The 19,937-nt window shown below is 42.0% G+C and overlaps 1 protein-coding gene across 2 annotated transcripts in view; it reads left to right on the forward strand.

Moving 5' to 3' along the window:
• Positions 1-17,339, forward strand: part of SIGLEC1 (sialic acid binding Ig like lectin 1) — a 76,806-nt gene extending 59,467 nt beyond the window's left edge. For both annotated transcript variants that reach the window (XM_044273775.1, XM_044273774.1), the window contains 11 exons: positions 328-582; positions 1,099-1,398; positions 3,519-3,773; positions 4,132-4,431; positions 5,719-5,973; positions 7,929-8,225; positions 8,574-8,822; positions 9,661-9,963; positions 11,587-11,683; positions 13,907-13,976; positions 16,609-17,339. In XM_044273775.1, coding sequence (XP_044129710.1) covers positions 328-582; positions 1,099-1,398; positions 3,519-3,773; positions 4,132-4,431; positions 5,719-5,973; positions 7,929-8,225; positions 8,574-8,822; positions 9,661-9,963; positions 11,587-11,683; positions 13,907-13,976; positions 16,609-16,614 — 2,387 coding nt within the window. In that variant the 3' untranslated portion in view covers positions 16,615-17,339. The remainder of the gene's footprint in view (positions 1-327; positions 583-1,098; positions 1,399-3,518; positions 3,774-4,131; positions 4,432-5,718; positions 5,974-7,928; positions 8,226-8,573; positions 8,823-9,660; positions 9,964-11,586; positions 11,684-13,906; positions 13,977-16,608) is intronic.
• Positions 17,340-19,937: the final 2,598 nt, after the last annotated feature.

Here is a 19,937-nt window from a genome sequence, read left to right on the forward strand (position 1 = left end):
GTGTCTAGGGATGGCTCTTTCCCCTCTTTTCATGGGGGTAGGCTGAACTGAGCATGTATGTGCATGGGGAACTCGATAAGCATAGCTGTCGGCAAAGTAGAATTCTACCAACAGCTAGTGAAGGTGTTTGGCCTCAATCCATATTGAGCTACTAAAGAGAAGTATGAATTCACTTAATCAACCCTATGGGAACTGTAGGGTTGCTATTAGTGGTGGCTACCTAAAGTCATGTTAAATATCAAGGTAACTAAGACAGAGAAGGGCACTGGGTGGCTATAGTAGACTTCAATTTATTATGTGAAAACTAACATGTTACTTCCTTTTTAGCTGCAAGAGTTCTGGTATCTCCATCTATGGAAGTTTGGGAAGGTTCCCAGGTGACTATGACATGTAACTTTTTGAAGTCGCAGTTGGAGGACACCGAATACATTTGGTACAAGGACAGCAAGTGGCTTAAGAAGACAGGAGACAACTCATTGGTGTTTGACCATGCAAAGGGCAGTGACACTGGGTATTATCACTGTGTTGTGCAGAGAACTGAGGACAGCAGTGTCTCTCCATCAGTCTTCTTTCACGTGTCTTGTAAGTAAGGGCATTGATTAAGCATTTTCCAACTTTTTGTAATCTACAGATAGAATCTAAAATAAAAATACATTTTCTAAACAATGATTTATTAACTGATTCAATCTCAGAATTCTAATAATTGGACATTTCACACATCTATAAAAGGTCCCAAATTTTTTAAGCCAAATATTAAAGTGCACTCTTTGGTGAGACACAGCAGAACAGTTGTTCCTGCCATAGCTATCATAACTGACCATCCAATGATTGATCTCAGTCAGCAGCCGTTGGCTCTCCAGAGGTGCTCTCCCTCAACGTAACTAGGAACTGTTTCAAGAATCCTCATTGATTATGGAGAAATATCTATGCTGAGGTAGTAAAGTCCAAGATACAGTTGATATTGACCCATAAGCTAGCAAATGTAACGTCTTTGCTTGGGTTTTAATGAATGGAGGGCAGCCCTAAAAGACTGTATTCTAAAACATAAAATTTGCATTTACAAATGCACAGCTCTAGAGGAAATATTTTGTTTTTCAGATGGTCCACGAACACCAGTAATGTCATCATTTTGGGAAGCACAGAACAACCAGATTGGCATCATTCAGTGCTCAGTAGACAGTGACCCACCATCCAACTTCGCTTTGTTCTTCAGAGGGATGATGGTATGGTCATCAAACTCCAAGGAATCCCAGAGTGGCAGCATAAGAGTATCCTCTTCACGAAATAGGATGAAGATGGAGATCAGTGAAGTGAGGCTGGAGGATGAAGGATCATATCTTTGTGTAGCAAACAATTCCGTTGGAGAGTCAAGAGCAACAATCAACTTTACTGCACAGAGTATGATAGTCTACCATACATTTTCTCTCTTTTCCTGCCCTTTTTTAGGGTTCAAAAAAGTTTTTTCCTATTAAAAATAAATTTGATTGTTTCCATCTACTTATATGGAGCCAGCATATTGTGCTGTGAGATACAGAGATTGTCATCATCACTGTCCCATATGGGGACCTCATACTCACATAAACACCATAAGGACAAATTTCATAGGAAGCCAATTAGTCTGTCAGTGAATTTTGTGTGTGTGTGCGGTGCAAAATCAGAGCAAACAGAGGAAGCCCATGCAGATATTCATAGTAGTATTCAAACCCATCATTCTATTGCTGAAAGGCACTAGTGCTGACAGTCAATAGAGCCATATAGTGCCTCTGTATGCCACTGATGGCACCGTACGTGGCACACTGAGTGCCTATAACACAGATCCATAGGGGCTTTGTATGTCACTGTACAGGCTTCGTGCTCATGACTCTCATGAGGTCCAGCTATTAGGAGTAAAAACCCAGCGTTGTTAAGCTTTCTCTGCACTCTCAGATTTATGATAAATAATCACTGGCCCCGTGGGTCAACTGAGACTACTCCAAATGGTAGGGGCTTTGTATTTTCCCTACAGTTAAAGGGGTTGTCCGGGATTGGGGACATTGTTCTAAGTGTACAACAGTGACACAAATATTACACACATGCCTGTACTACCTTTGCCACACATGTCTGATGCCCCGTTTTCATATCGCAAATTCTCAGCCGGAAGTGCCTATTTTCTCATAGACAGTGACGTACCGTGTCCCTTGCTGCAGAGCGAAGCCTCTTCTTCCGCTTCGCAGGGAGCCCGGTGACGTCACCAACAGCCTCAGTAATTATTCAGATCACAGAGAGGTAACTATGCTGGAAGACCTTACGCTAAGCCACGCCCCCCTTCCGACCCGGTGATGTCATCATTGGCCTCAGTAATTATGCAGATCGCAGGGAGGGGCGGTGACTTGGCTGGAAGACATTGTGCTAAGCCACACCCCTCCGGTGACGTCACCGGGCATGGCACTTTCTAATGAATGAAGGAGGCGGAATATTAATGAGGGGGTGGAATTACGGCGGAGATGATGGTCAGCTGTAACCATGTGATGCCGCGCTGCGCTGGAATCCACAGGGCAGTGCAGCAGAAAGTTAGGCAAAGATAAACATAGATGTAAACAATGCGTGGGGGACCGTCGGAGCCCTGTAGAAGTGGTGAAAATACCTAAAAACATATTGGGGAAACTTTAATCAGCTGTTAATAGTGAGTACTCTTTAAAAAAAATAATAATTGATCCCGGACAACCCCTTTAGATATAGATCCCTGTATGAGGGTTAAAGGGTTAATATGAGGGGACTGCCAGGATAACATCATTAGGTCTAGCCCCAAGCCATATCCCTTGGTTAACACAGTGGTTCCACACCCACATTGTTATAAATTAAGTTAACTCTCTTTTTTCTTATTTTGAGGTTTACTCTACATTTACATTATCTTTTTGTAGTCTTTACTTATCAGGCTGTGCTGTAATGCATTTTGAACTAATCACACTATGACTTTGTCCTTTTGTTCTTTTTTCTGTTTGAAAATGCAGAACAAAAAGATTATTTTAAATTTAAAAGATCATAAGTAGATTATTATAGCCTAAAATATTTCATCAAGAGTGCTTACTAGCTGAGTTATACCTTTATGTAGTAGGTGGGTTTTTCTGATCTTTAAAAATGTGTGCAGAGATCACTTGCTAATGTACAGTCTGTATCTGAAATGCCTCTCTAAGTCTCTGTTTACATCATGTCTAAGGTTCACTTCATGTCCGAACTTTCCACCAGATGTATATGTCAAATACTTCCAGTAGAAGGCTCCTTCACTATATTCATTTATAGTCCAGAGCAAGCACTGGTAGCATGAAAACAGCTGTGCTGCACAGGACTTAGCATGAAAGTCAATGTAGGTACTTGTGAGATATGGTGCTGTCATGTGGTGAGCATTCAGACACATTTAGGTACCTTTTATCATATATTTTATAAGATCAGAAAACCCCTATAAGTTTAGAGTCGATATTATGTATGTGATCTGCAAGGTAAATGTTTCTTATTCTCTCAGTTTCTCGTGTTGTTTTCAGCCACCAGGATTGTGATCAGTCCCTCATCAGTGGTTCAGGAAGGACAGGCTGTGAACCTGACATGTGAAGTCACTACTGATGATTCAAGTGCAGTGACGTACACGTGGTATAAAAATGGCATCAAGTACTCAGTAGGTTCCATAACGATCCTGCAGTTCAGTAATGTGACCCGTGAGGACAGAGGAACTTTTCAATGCAGTGTTCAGAGCCACCACGGAATTAAAAGTTCCCAGTCTGTTACCTTGAATGTTCTATGTAAGTATGCATTGGTTGAGGTGGCAAGTGTAATACAGTACTTCAAATTATAGCTATTCCACATACCCATAAAACATAAATGTAGATATCAAAGGCGTAACTATAATTAATGGGGCCCCATGGCAAAATAAGGAAATGAAAACAGCAGCATAAGCGGCAAAAAGTATAGGTATTGTACACACAATTTATCTGAAAACCCACATTATAGCAAAAAGCTGCCATATTGTTGTTCCATACAGAAAGGTACAATATTCTTGCACCTTTTTGGGCCCTCTCCACCTGTGGGCCCCAAGGGAAGTGCTATGGCTGCTATGGGTATATGTACACCCATTGTAGATTTCTCACTTTTTCTGTACAGATCCTCCCAAAAACATGGACATAAAATCATTTTTGGATATGGAGCACAGCAAGGTAGCCATCATTCTAGGCAGCGTCGACAGTAATCCACCAGCAGATTTGTCTTTGTATAAAGATGGACAACTCATAGCTTCTTCAACCAAAGGAAGAAGGTCCAGCGAAAGGATGAAAGCTTTCTTCTTACCAGACATGTTGAGACTGGAAATCACAAACATCAAGTCCACTGATCAAGGAAGCTATGTTTTCACTGCCGAGAACACCCTGGGAACGAACCAAGCCTCCGTTATCTTTAATGTGGAAGGTAACAAAGATTAGCTAAAGTTATCAAAAGGTTGTCAGACACAAAAAATACCCTTCCCTTATGCCAATAATTTGTATGAGAGTTTTGCCCTTGGTCCAAAATTCACACGTTTTTTTCTTTTTACTTTACTGGTATGCTTCTGTGAGTTCTTGCAACAACTATATAAACTCTTCTGTTTTGGACATTGAATTAGGCAGCTCTTTCTTTCCCTCTACCAGCAGGAAGTTACAGCATGCTATGAACGTGGGAACTGCATCTCACAAGCCATATCTTTTTTCATTTATTCATCTATATAGGCATATAAGGTGTTTTGTGGGATGAGTATTTTTAATTTAAACTATTTTCAACAATATGTGGTGGGTGGTGCATGTGATTGCATGAAAAAACCTGCAATTCTACCATTGTTCATTGGGTTTTATTTTTATGTTGTTTACCGTGTGGTATAAATGATAACTGTATTCTGCATGTCAGTATGATTACAACAATACCAAATTTATTTATATTGCCACGTACGCACTGACGCATCCCGCGACCAGTGATGGGTCTGCCATGGCCAGACTACCTCCGAGCTCTCACTCCGCACGCACCACACACTCAGGCCATAGAGCGAGCGTAGATCACCCCCAAACATGCACAGACCCAACACCCCAAACTCCGGCTGCCGCCACCGACTTTGACGTAAGTTGGAAACACTGCAGAAGCCAGATATAAATGTTCTGCTCACAAGCAATCGCACAATCACACGTTCAGACTATGAATTCTTTAGAGCAACAAGGTGGACTTATAAAGTTAATATTTTATACACAAAACTAGTGCAGTGCTTACAAAAAACAGATGAAAAATGACACAAAGTAAAAATAACATACCAAACAGTAAGAGTAAAATAAATGGGAGAAAATACAGTAATAAGAATTTGCTGCCCGCAGGAGAAGGGGAAGAAATGGATACCCATCAGCTCGGCTCTGACTCCCACCTGGTGTAACACATGAAATATGTCCATGCAACATTTTTATAAAATTAGGATTGGCTAGACAAAAATGTAAGGTTTAAAGATGCACAAAAAATATGAAACAACGTGCAAAATTTGATACACTTGGAACAAATTCAAGAAAAACAATATCAGTAATGGTAAATCTTCTCCAATGTTCCCATCTTGTCGAGCTGACGGCACTCCATATTAGTCTGTTGAATTTCATCATTTTGCTGTCTACATTCTCTTTAACTATTACTCCTGTTTCCTGATGTTTGATCTCTTTGTTAATCGTATATCTTTATATTTTTTGGCAGAAGTCCATGTTCTTGTCACTCCGTCCTCAGAAGTAAGAGAAGGGCAGATAGTCGCACTGACTTGTGAAGTTTTAGATAATCCTGAAGAAATAATTAGTTACAGCTGGTACAAGAACAGTAGGTGGTTCCAAGATGTCAGCGTGAGCTCCTTCGGGCTTGGAGCAGTACGTAGTCGTGATGCTGGGTCTTACTCCTGCACAGCCCATAAATCACAAGGCTCCAAAACATCTCCACCGGTCTCTCTATCTGTACTATGTAAGTTGGTGTACTCTACCTTATCTTTTTGACGTTTTCTGTACTATTCGAAAAGTGTTGGTTGGGCTTTAATTAAAACTTTGTTGGGGTCTAGAAGCAGTGAAATGAACTCTTCCGGTTTTCTGAGTCTTTTTATACTAGTTTATACTGTATATATTAACAAATTGACTTACTATCCTTAGATGTCTATACAATTCTATTAAGGATACAAATACAGTAAATCAGAACATTTTACTTAAGAATACAACATTACAACAATTATCATTTTAAAACCCTGTTTTGCGGTGCCGCATATTCACCATAAAAAAGTCAAAATACAATCACGATGAACCACAAATCGAAATGGATTTCTAGTCTAAAGTGTTCAAAGATGATAACCACGTGGGACATATATATGAGAATTACTGTTGAGCGAATTGAAGTATCCGAAGTGAACTTCGATCAGAATTTCAGAAGCATTTTGATTCACTGTGAAGCCTGGTAACAAATCAATTTTCCATGAACTGGCGTAAAAAACAACATACCTCATCTGAGCACAGAGAGGCCACCGGGGCCATCTTGATTGAAGATCCCAAGCAAAATCTTGTGCACATATTCTGTAAAAATAGCTGCAGCTGCCTCTTTGCACTCAAATGGATGATTTTAAAAAAAAATTAACTCCTGAAAGCACTCATTTTTCATCTCAGATGCGGTGATCGGCGATGAACATGGCATCTGCGGGGTTTAATGATAGGTGGCGGCGCAATTGCCGTTCTTCGTCATTGATCCATCTACTTACAAAGATATGCGCTTCGTGACGAAGTAATACATCACAAAGCGAATTTCTTTGTGAAACTCGGTGAAGCAGCTGAATCAAAGTTTGATCCATAGATACTCTGTATTATTGGTGGTCAGTTTGAAAACTGATTTATCCATTAGGAAAAAAAAATGGTGAAAGTACAGAGACATCCTCGCAAGCAGCTTCTTTAGACAATCAATTGATGACCCAAAGATGAGCAGTGGATGTCCTACCTATATAAACAATGGCTACCCTGAATGGTCAGCCTTCAAGAAAGAGTACTGTATAGTAGGACTTTAAACTAACATTTGCCTGCAGCCTACAAGATAAAAGGTGAGGCAAGGAGTTGAAAGATTTCTTAGATCCACAGGAAATTCTTTGCTCTGCTTGAGGAATTGGTCTTGGATGGAAATTTTTGTGGTGGAGTCCTCCTAGGTCATCAAGCTGGAGACCAAATCAGAAGAATTTGTCTTGGCTGGAAAGTTTTGAGGTGGAGGCCTCCTAGCCGGTCATCAATCTGGAGGCCAGAGTGTGTGTGCTACTGTATGTGCCATTCTTACAATCTTGTAAAGTTATTTTGGGATAAATATAATTTCGATAGCCTGTGCCATAGACCTTTCTGTTTGGCTGTGTTGTTGCTTCTTGTTTCGATGACTAGTGATGTTATTGTTGTGAACACTAGACCCATATTAATTATTGAATTAAAGCATGATTTTGAAATATCACTGGCTCAAAGGGTACATCTAAAACTGTGTCAAAAATAATCTATTAGGTTGTAAATATTCTTAAAGCCTTAAAATGGCCAAACCCATTAAATGATTGCCACTGCTATTTTGTATGGGGTCCTCCCGATTCTCACCTGATGGCAGATGCTTGAGAAAAGAAGGACTAAACAGTTGGATTTCAACATGACCGATCCATCTGTTCTTACAGAGCAAGTGTATGAGGGGTGTGGTCAGGAGAAATAGGTGTTCAGCTAATAGCTATCTGAAATGTATGGTCAGCTTTACTTTCTGAAAAGCCACCCTGATGTAAGACATTTCTCGTACAAAAGAACCTTAATGTGAAGCAATAGTATCAGAGAAAGTAAGTCCTAATCTAGTTCTTTCATAATTTAGTTGTTCATCGCTTATACAGGTTTCCTAAACATTCAGTTTGATTATCTTATTTTCAACAGATCCGCCAAGGAACTTGTCCCTAACTTCATTTTTAGAGCTTCAGGGAAGACAACTAGGAGTAATATTATGCACTGTGGATAGCAACCCTCCTTCACAAATGTATCTTTTGAAAGGAAAGGAATCTTTAGGCTCCTCCGGTCTCCAGGACTCTACCCAACGGCTCAAACTGTCTTCTTCTCATAACACATTGAAGTTAGAAATTGGAGACCTCACTAGAGAAGACCAAGGAGAATATTCATGTCAGGCTCATAATTCTCTTGGGACTTTGACAAAATCCATAAGATTCATAGTACAAAGTGAGTAGAGATTGATTATGTACATTTAGCCCCCATGGCAACACTATACCCATTACCCTCCTATTTGATAGAAACTGTCTTTTATAATATAGCCACATGTGTAAATAATCAACTGCAAAGAGAAACACCGGAGCTTGCCAGCTCCTGTTGGTTGTAATCTGGCACAGAAAGGTTGCAAACCGAAGCAGCAGAATGTGAATTCCAGCCAGAAAAATAATAAATAGAATATAACTACTATAATATTGCACTTTATATAAAGGAATATAAGTACTAGAAAACTGCCCACTAATCACACCTTACAACAAGAAATCGTTTTTTACATGGATGATTTCCTGGCTTATTTTACAGGTGCAAGGCTAATGGTAGTACCATCTGAGGAGATATATGAAGGCCACTCTGTGACCCTTATTTGTGAGGTTCCCTGGACAACCAATGCAACCTACACCTTCTATAAGAATAACAAGTGGCTTCATGAAGGTTCTGAGAGGACTTATGTACTGATCAATGTGTCCAGCTCAGAAACAGGTTCCTACCACTGTCTAGCAAATTACTGGAGAGGGAACATGGCCTCCCCCCTGGTTGGAATAAGTATACTATGTAAGATTATTATTTTTTTATCATGGTGTATGAGAGAAAACCTCTATCGCGATTACGTTAAAGTTCTTCACTTTTGATGGTTTCATCGACAGCTCCTGTTTATAAAGGAAAATATCATGATGTATAGCAAAAATAGTGTGGTGCCATGTCAGAAACATCCATGAGATGTTCAATAATTTAGTGTTAAACTTTTAAAGCAAGTATTGAATAGTGTTGAGCGAATCGAAGCATCCAAAGTAGAATTTGGTCCGAATTTTAGGAAAAATTTGATTGTCAACGAAGCCGAATTTCCTCCTTCTTTGTGGTAACAAGTCATTTTTCCTAAAATGGTGGCTGGAGTTGTCTTAGAAAGAACATAAAAAAAATAAAAAATACTTATCTTGTCCACTTGCTCACACAGAGGCAGTTTGCTCCTCTCTTGATTGAAAAAGACCTGCTGAAGGACTTGCGTTAAGCGTGATGACATCACCGCTCGCTCCCAGTATGGAACATATGATAGATACCAATGGCATCAAACTGGCCTTCTTGACTTAGGTTTGCTATAAATATCATGAGAGAGTGGCAGGATTTGTTGCATTCAGACTCCAAACTTTCAAGCTGTAACTAGAAGCATAAAATATTCAGCCACAGGGTGAAAGTGCTCAAACGTAATTAATAGTGGCCAATGAAAGGAAGCTCCTTCAGTTGACCATCAGTACATGTGGTAGAGTTGATTTACCAGATTTGAGATTTACATTTCAGGATTAGCTTGCCTCAAATTAAAATATTTCTTGGTATGCACCATATTAATATTGCCAATGGATACTTGCACCTGATACAATGTATTGTGATATTCCAGATGGCCCCAAGAATCTGGTGATATCGTCCTTCTTAGAGACGCATGAAAGAAAGAATGGAATCATATTGTGCAGCGTGGACAGCCACCCACCGTCCATCATTGAAGTTTACAAAAACAATCTACTCTTGGGCAGCTCAGCATTAAGACAGGCTGACCGAGGACATAAGTACTGGACTTCTACATCGTATAATCATCTACGGCTGGAGATAAGAGACTTGACGGAGGAGGATTATGGAAGTTATATCTGCAGAGCCAATAATACAATGGGAACAGCAAGTTCATCGATAGACATCAATACAACAGGTAGGTTATTTTACTTTAGTTTTCCACCCAATATAAAGCCTTTCTTTGTATATTAAAGGGGGTTTCCAATACTTTTAGATGGTCTAACTTTAGAATAGCTGCAGTACCAGACACAACCACTACAAAATATTGGGCACAGTGCCTGTTAAACAAAAAAAAAGGCCGCAGTGGCGGCCCCTCGAGTCATCTAACCGGTGTTAGAACTGATATTGATGACCATTCCATGAATACCCTGGAAACCATTTGAACCTACGTAGACCTATTTATATTTGATCTTCATTCAAACAATACATAAAGATTAATTTATGGAACAATAAAAAATAAAATAAAAAATTACAATTTGCAATCATTTATTAAACAAAAATAAATCAAAGTAATGCCATTTCTTCTAATAACTGGTTCTATGTCCTTTGGGCAGAAACAACCTCCAGCAGATGTGCTTTCTAATTGTCTCTTTCTTTTCAGCTGGGAGAACATTTTTCCATTCCCCCACAAAGAGGCTTTTTAAGTCCTACAATGCTGGACGCACAGTCCGTTATTTTAGAAATGAAATGTTAACACCCCTCCATTTTGTATTTTCAGCTCTGCTTTGATGGATTTAGTGGTATATTTAGGGTCATTGTTACAAGGTCACTTTTGGCTGATAGATGGTCCCATGTTATCTTCAAGTATCTTCTGGCTTCTGTAAAGATGAGCAGGAGAGGCCATCCTAGTGAGAAATATGTCAAAAACCTGACATTTCCACCACTATACTTTATGGTTCTTATAAGGTTCCTCCTGGTGAAATGCTGTTCTTGGCTTTCTTAGAGTCTGTCTACGTGTCCGTGGGCCAACTTTAGACTTGTTCTGATGATCTTTCCATGTAGATCTAATTTGCAAACCTTTTTTTGGAGATTCATGCACTACGACAACATTAATAAGGCGAGCTACTGGCATGTTGTGAATCCCAGTGTAATTCTGGGATTTCTTTAGGCTCTTTTGCAAGGGCCAGTAATCAGGAATGAATTTCGTAAGTATGTCTCTTCAGCCGCTCATCAGCCTGTCTAAATGCCCCACTGATCACCTCACAAATGATCTTGCATGCAGTCAACAGAAGCTCTCCCAGTTCAAACAGGTGGTGGTATAAAACTGTACTGGGGACGTGTGATAATAATAACGCCCCTTTATTCAAGTGCCGATCGGCTTATTACAGTAAATGGTCGATCGTTGTTATTAGAGATGAGCAAATTTAATATTTTGAAATTCGTTCACGCTTCGCTTGGTGGTAAAAGGTGAATTGCATTATGGATTCTGTTACCAAGGACCATAACGCAATTCTATGATGGAATGAATTATTAGAGGCATGCCATCATAATAGAAGTCTATGGACTGCATACCGGATCCGTCCCGTTTCCGTTATGGAGGGGAGAAATGTACGTACCTTATCACATCTGCAAACCTCTAGTCTGATGATTCATTCTGCATTTGTGGCTTTTTATTTTTAATTCTACCCTCTATCTTTGTATGCGGTATGAATGAAGATTATATATTGACGGCCACATGTGTTACTAGCCTGCCTCTGTGCTGTGCATACCCGATGACCGTATAGCAAGCTAACCTTGTTGTCCTCTTCTCTTCCAATAGACAGAGAGTCTCCAGCCTATAAGGTCATTTCCTGGCTGGCTATCATCTGTATTTTGTTCTTGGTCTCCGGTATCATTATACTTCTGAACTGGAAGAAGTAAGTAATATTATCTCACTATTTATGTGTTTATTGTTCACGTTATTGAGTTTATGTCTCTCCCTACTTTTTATAACTACATGACCAGGCTCGGACTGGCCCACAGGGGTACAGGTGAATCCCCGGTGGGCCCCTGAGCAAAGTGGGCCCCTAGTCTCCTACCCCTGCACAAGTGGCACATAACACAGTAGACTTACTGTACTACAGACATATATTCAATGTACAGCGCCTCAACCAGCCTATGTTCATATAAAAAAACTTCATAGATTATTAAAGAAACTCCCCAGTTTATTATTATAGACTTGATCAGAGCTGAGATGACTTCTAGGTATAGAGAAAAGCTACCAGTGTCCTCTTTCCCCAGGACCTACCTTCTCAAAGTTGCCGAAGGGACCCCCATATTCAATCGTCTTGCTGCTCTGTGAGCAGGTAATATTTGATTGTAGCCATACGGTGGGCCCTAGACACCGCAGTCCAACACTGTACATGATAAAAAGCAGATCACAAAGCTTCCTTCTACTTGGATCTCTATTGATCATCTGTGATCTGTAGGGAAACCTGGCAGTAAGAGTTGGCTTTCCCTGCAGCACCACCACAGGTGAACTGAAGCATTACACATTGTCCATTTCAATCAATGTGTTATTTGTGTAATACAGGACAGGTCCTCAAAAGAGAGAGAGATGCTCTTTATGACTGCTCTCCATTCTGGCCGAGAGATGATGATTCTGAACAGAGGAATCCCCTCTGCTAACTAATACCTTAAAAGTGATGGTCACAAATAAAAAAAAACTGGGGGGAGTAATTAAAAACTTTCCATCATAACAAAAGACCCAACAAACCATGGCCAGGATGAGAGGTAGGCCAAGTAGGCGGCCACTTAGGGCACCATTGTGTTAGGGGATTCCCTTATTGCCACTGGTCAGCACATGCTGTAAAATAAAGAGATGGTGGGCCTCCCATGGCTGACATTACAGTAAGTACAAGCAAACACAATGCAACAGCACTCTGCAAACACATAGAACATATGAACTAATGATGCTATATTCTAGTGTTTAGTCTATTATTGTCAATCCATTGGAAGAGGTATGGTCGTAAGAAGAGAACATGGATGCCAGTTCTGGACGTTCATACTCCTCGCCTTATTAGGAGGTTCCATGCTAAATTTCCATTAAAGCCAGCTCCACAGGTTGAGGATCCAGAGGCCCCTCGTAAGAGAGGGGTAATGTCACAAACGTACCTGTCCGAGGTCCAGCGGCAAGATCTCTGCTGCGAAGCAACGCTCCCTGGTGATGCGACAGCATCCCGAACAACAGGATGCAATGCTCTGTTTCTCTCCGCGACAGGCCTGTGCTGGAGGAGACTAGCAGTGCTTGATCATTCAGCTGTTCTGTCTCTGTGTTCTGTGTCTGACTAATGGAGCACCTATCAGGTACTGATCCTGTCTCTCGGTGCTCTATCTAAACCCCATCCTGGCCATACACCAGTGCCTGTGATAGCTTGATACTTGCTAGCGGTGCTGCTGGTTCTGTATGCGTGTGGACTGGTATTATTGTTATTGACCTCGGCTTGCCTTTGACCACTCTCTGTCTTGTGTTTTGGTACTGTGCTTCCTGTCTGAATCTGACTTTGGCTAGGCTTTGTGACTACCCTCTGTCTTGCGATTTTGTACTATTTTGTCCCTCCTGTTATGACCCATTCCCATATGACACAGTCTCTGTCTCTGTGTGTGTCTGTCTTGCAGTTTAGCTGAGAAGGGAACGTCAACCAGTTGCAGACTTGCCGCCTAGGGCTTGCACTGCAAATAGACAAGGAAAGCGGGAGCGGTTCTAGTTAGGACTCACTGTCTGTGTGTTCCCGACGTTATGCTCTATCCTATTATTACGGATATTAAATACCTTTAGTATCTGCACCCTTTGAGTCTCCTAGCTTCCAGCAGGGGCCATTAGAGGCTCATTGAGGGTTTTAAAGCATCTAAGTACTAAAGTGTAATTTTGTTTCTTAGTTTTGATTTCCATTGTTCATTGTTTCTCACATGTGTATTTTAACCATTGAGTGTTTTGACAAAGAGCTAGTGTAGTCGGAAACGCGTCAACGTTTTTATCTGCTTGTATCTCCCATGTAAATAAAGCATCCGGTTTTAAAGTCGCCAGTGCTGGATTATTTCCTACACCTGACACATAAGTGCACTCAGAACATTCATATCATTGTCTTCATATTTTCCAGGATTAAAGAGAAGTATTGGAGGATCACAGACCAGGAACCTATCGAGATGGACAATAAGGAACCATCTCAGGTAAAGAGATGTATTATACAGTGTACGCCAAGCACAAGATGGGACTGGTTTCAGTACATAGTTTAATGTGTCCCAGTACATCAAGGGTTTTGATTAGGGGTGATCTGAGCGCTGAGACACCCAACAATCACTAGAAGGAGGAGAAAGAAGCGCTCATACAGAGTGCTGTGTGTCCTCGCTGCGAGAGATGAACTGGAGGTGAGCTTCTAGACTTTCTATTGAGCCAATCCTCATGCGGAGAGGAGAGAGAGCATTTCGTGTGAGCGCTTCTTTCTTCTCGTTCTTGGGGTCAGCAGGGGTGCCAGCACTTGGACCTCCTTTGATCAAACTCTTTAATATGTCGCTGAGACATCAAAGTGCAGGAAAACTTTAGGAAAGTCCTTCAGGAAGCTGTAAATATAGTTTGTTGTTAGGTCACCTGATGAGGTGGATCCTTGTCCGGTATAGCAGGTCTTGAGCCTTACAGGAAGGAGGCATAAAGATGGATGTAGCAGAGCCAGAGAACTAGTATGGCAGAATGTAGTCCTGATGTAATAGGCTTGAATAGGAGTAGTGGAGTTGAGTTTTCAGTGCTGCTATATTGATGCAGTGATAAAGCAGAGTACAGTAACCGAACTGAAGTAGCAGAGATGGAGTGGTGGGGCTGAACTTGATGAAGTGAAGAGGAACTTGCTATACAGAATGATGTAGTTGAGTTGAGGTAGCAGTAGCAGGGCTGATATGGTGGAACTGAACTTGATTCAGTAGGGTTAATGTAGTGGAGCTGAACTTAATATTGCAGGGGTGATGTGTTGAAACTGTGTGAGATATAGCAGTGCGGAAGTAGTAGAAGAAAACATGATGCAGCAGGGCTGATGTAGTGGGACTGGGTTTGGTATAGCAGAGCTGATGTAGTGAATTACAACTTGATGCTGATGGAGTGGAGCTGAATGTGATATAGTAGAGCTGTTTTAGTGACATTGACATCCACAGTGTGACCTCAACACTACTGTTATAGGAGTGTCATCCACAGTCATCAGCTTTCTTTACATTAAATATGGAGATAGGTCGGATCCAGCTTCATTAATGTATTATGTCCCTCCATTTCTCTTTATTGACATGCATTCGATTTTATAATTTTTTTATGAAACATTTTGTTTGATTTGTCTTCTGCAGCTCCTATGTATTCTCGTGCATTGCAGGCTGCTTAGTCCCGATCAGTGGGAGATCTTGAGATCTGTCTGTGGCGGTGCCATCTGCAGACTCTCTCTGTCCTCTCCCGAACACTCATCCTCATCTCTTTGGTGTTCAGCGTTTGATTGTAAAGCTTAGACCCGTGTTTAGGAGAGCAGAGAGAGAGGCTACAGACCAAGCTGTGAGAGAGCCCGTCTGGCGGATCTCACACCGAGCAGCCTGCAATGTAGGAGAAGACATAGAAGCTGCATTTTGCACATCTTCAAGCACTTTTGCCTAGAGATAAGACTCCAGTTTTTCACCTCTAAAAGTTGCAGTTGTGACATACGATATAGTGTTTACCTAATTAACATGGCTGTCCACACCCCATTCCCATAAAAGCGATGAGAGCTGCGTAGAATCAAAAACGTTATATATTTTTCTTTCCATCAGAATTATGGCATCAAAGGAATGAATAATTGCCCCCAAGTCTGTGCCAAATATTTATTAATTATGTATGTTTAATGGTCGATACCTGAAAGCTCCAAATAACCAGCATAAACCTAGAGTTAAATGACTGATTTCTCATTACCTGTGGCCACCACTGGGGGGAGCTTAGGAGCCTACTGCTTACAGTGTATAATTGAGCTCAATGAATAAGCAGTCTATAGTGATCTCCTACGTTCCCCTTATTGGTGATAGTCAGTAGCAAAAATCATTGAACTCCATGTCTTGAAGATCTGTATCAGAAGATACCTTAAAGGGGGTTTTCCGTGATTTTCATATTGATGGCTCTCAGCACCCCCACAATCTTGAGGAAGCCATGTTTCTCACTCTGGTGAGTGTCATGGCCTCATCACAGCTTACCAAGCAAGGCACCATCCACTGTATAGACGCTGTACTTGGTATTGTAGCTCAGCTTCACTTGAATGGGACTGAGCTGCACCTAGGCCATTTGACCGAGGAATGTGATCTCTTATGACCAAGAAAGAGGACTAAGCCCTCACGTAAGCCCTCACACGGCCTCTTCATACAGCTGAATGGTAAGGGTCAACCACGCCAATCTCATATTGATAACGTATCCTGAGAATAGGCCATCAATATGAAAGTTAAGGAAAACCCCTTTAGGGTCCATTCACATGTCTATGTCCATTTTGCAGACCACAAAAGAAGGATCCACAAAACATGGACACCGGCTGTGTGCACCTCACATTGCAGTGTGGACCCATTAACTTCAAGGGCTGCCTTGTGCTTCTGGGTCTGTGCAGACATACAGCAAAAGATAGAGCATTTACTTTGTGGTCCGCAAAATGGATACGATCATGTGAATGAGGCCTTATGGAAATAATGAGCAGAGAATGTTCTATTTACCTAAAAATAAAACAAGACATGGTGGCATTCCCAGCAGGTCAATATCTGTGTTTGATTCACCTCGTCTTGACGGTGATCTCATATCATTTCATTCTTCTTCTTTTTCTAGAGCTGAAATATTGACTATGCTCCTCGGTGAAGACTCGGGAACGGCCATTACGGTAATCGTGGTGAACATGATACTTCAGTCTGTATAAGGACATCTAGAAGCTCCAGGACTCGTCACATAGGAGGGCTTACAGAACTCTGGATGATACTTCTTCAGATGTGGCCTGAACTGAGTTTTTCTTATCACTTTATCCATAAACCAGTTGTGAAGATAATGTTGGACATCTTCTCAAAGCTTTGCTGTAAATCTACCCTGCTTTTTTATATTGTTCCTGTGGTTGCTAAAAGTAAAATGAGACAATTTTCTGAATAATCTTCATTTAAAACAACCTACCATTTGTGAGCTGATGGTGCTGCTGAATCTCATATAAATCCAGCAGAGCTCTGCTACTATTTCTGCAGTGGTGTACCTTCAATGGTTCCAGACCACGTGACTCAAGGGGCTCCAGGGGCCCAGCGCTTAACTTCTTCTCTTCCAGACATGAAAACACTAATTTTTCATGCAACCAGTAGGGGGAGTTTCATGCAAAGAGATTATTACAGTAACTGTATACATTCCTCTACACAGAGCTCCCCCTAGTGGAAGCTGCAGGTCTCCAGTTTTGAAATACTGTATATTATGTGAAGCAGTGATTTACAGCTGTACCGACGAGTAGTAATGAGCGGCATAGGCAATATTCCAATTTGCAATATGTCACGACTTTTTTCACCATAAATTCGCAAATTCTAGAATTCGTGATCTCCAGTCATTATTTACTTGATTGCAAAAATCGGCAATGTAATATATTCGCAATAAAAATTTGCGATTACAATATTCGTGATCAACACTGAGGGGTTGTCACGGCCATGGCTATGACCGTGACTCTTCAACCGCATGCGATTGTCAGCGGTTTTGTTTTGTTGTCAATCACAGGTGAGGGCAGTGGTATTTGCCTCACCTGTGGTTGCCGCTGACAACGCTAGTCTTGTGGCAGCTTTCCTGCTGTGCATGCGGTTGCACCTAGCAACCTCTATGTTAGGTGTCTGTGTGTTGTGTTCACTGTGTAGTATGTGTGGTGTGCACTGACACTCTTCCTGCACTGTGGTTGCCCGTGGCAACGTCTGGCTGCCTGTACATGTGGGGGCGGTGTCCCGGCCTCCGGGCTATCTCCCAGGACACGGTTGCCACCCATGTCGTTGCCAGCGGCAACAACCACAGTGTGTTGCTACTGTTGGACACTTCCCCTTTATGTGAGTTTCCCTTCTGTGGTGCTGGAAGGGTTAACTCCCTTCCCAGTGTGTGTGTGATGTCACTGGGTGTATCCGACTGTGGGGTGTGGCTTCTTGGCCTATATAGCCTGAGTGTTTAGCATGGCTCAGTGGGTTGCTTCAGCCATGCTTGCTGGAGCAGCCTCCTGTGACCTCCATCTTCCTTGCCAGTGAGAGCCACCCCTGTGGTCATAAAAGAAAATAATTGTCGTTATGTTTGATGTCTTTATGCGTGTGTGGTTGTATGTTGTTCTGTTGGGACCTTCCTATGTTTGGTGCAGCTCACGGTTCTGGTTTCCTGTCTGTGCAGGGATCCAGTCAGCAGGGCTGTGGCAGGTTGGTTGAACTGGGTGTTCGCCTGCCATTCCCGTGAGGCTGTTCATGTCCCCCTTTTCCCAACAGCTTGGCCATTGAGACTCCTGCTCCTCCGTGCCAAGGAGGAGTAGGTCGTCTTACCCAGCTCCTAGCTCAGGGATCTGCGGAGGGTAAGACAGGGCTCCGAGGTTCCTGCGCATGGGTCCTCCTACCTTAAAGGTCGGCCCATGCAGGTTAGGAGTTAGGGTCAGGGTAGGGATGCGTGAGGAGGTGACCTGCTCCCTATCCTGTTCTCATGGCCGAGTAGCCACTACACCATCTGGCATCGCACGGCTGAGGGTTTCCCCCATCCTCAGCCGTGACAGGGGTAGGCAACTTTCTTATTGGTTGCTAGGGATGTTGCTAAGTGCCGATATTCGTGATAAATTCGCGATTAGAATATTCGCGATCAACACTATTGGCAAATATGAATATATAGCACTATATTCTAAATATTCGTGAATTCTCAAAATGGCGATATTCGCGATTAGAATTCGCGATTAAAATATTTGTGCTCAACACTACCGACGAGATTTATCAGTGTATTTATTCCAGTTGTCTGGTGTGACTGCATTGATAAGTAAGGGGTTCAGAACGAGTGCCATGTTTTTGAAGCACCTGTTACACTTTCCGAAATAGAAGACGGATAAGGAGGGTGAGATTGGTGGCGACTTATTTTTCTTACAATTTTTTTAATTAAAATGTTGTTCGCTTAATAAAAAAAAAAACACGAAAATCTGGGGTGTTCCACTTTGCTAGTCCACGTGTGGCAAGCACTCCCAGGCAATACAGGACGCAAAGGAGAGGTGAATGAGGCAGGAGGGGGCTATACTAACTTTTTGCTATTGTGCTCTATGAGAGTTGTGTATGTCCCTAGCTGTCTCTGCTCTCACCCTCTCAGTATTGTAGATCGCAAAAGGGAAGAGAAGGAGGTTGGATATGGCAGATCGGAGTGTGGAGAATAGGGAAAGCATCTAAAGAGGGGAGCTCAGACAGGCTGTATATACAAAGATGCGTGCACGCACAGGGGAAGGCAGCAGCATCCTGGAAAGACAGATCCAGATACATTACTAGGAAGGACACATCCTCATTAGAAAAGTCTGAAACTAGGAGCAGGTTGTAATCTGAATATAAGGGTCTGAAAATGAATGAAGGTGGCTGATTAGACCATATGCACACGACCATATGCCCTCCGAGATATATACGGTCCGTGAGCGGGCGATATGTTCCGGAGCGGCATACATTGTGCGAACGGGAGGGCACAGCATCATAGGTTACTATTGAGTGCAAGACAGTAGTCCCGCAGGCGGCCCGATGCGCACAGTATCATAGTAACCTATGATGCTGTGCGCTCCCCTTCGCACAATGTATGCCGCTCTGGGACATATGGCCCGCTCACGTACCGTATATCTCGGAGGCCATGCGGTCGTGAGCATGAGCCCTCAGGATGACTTTTTTGACTCCAGGAAACCACTAATAGTGTTGGGTGAATCAAAGTCCACAAAGTGGACTTCGATCCGAATTTCAGGGAAAATTTGATTCACAGCAAAGCCGAATTTCCTCATGCTTCGTGGTAGTGAATCAATTTTCTCTGAATGGCGGTACAAAAAATTATAAAAAATCATACTTACCTCGTCCGTTTGCGCTCCAAGAACCGTCCGCCGCATTTTGATTGAAGATCTCGCACAAAATCCCATGAGCGGTGAAGTATGACATCACCACACCAGC

Source organism: Bufo gargarizans, unplaced genomic scaffold (genome assembly GCF_014858855.1).
Source record: "Bufo gargarizans isolate SCDJY-AF-19 unplaced genomic scaffold, ASM1485885v1 original_scaffold_1130_pilon, whole genome shotgun sequence".
Classification (NCBI taxonomy): domain Eukaryota; kingdom Metazoa; phylum Chordata; class Amphibia; order Anura; family Bufonidae; genus Bufo; species Bufo gargarizans.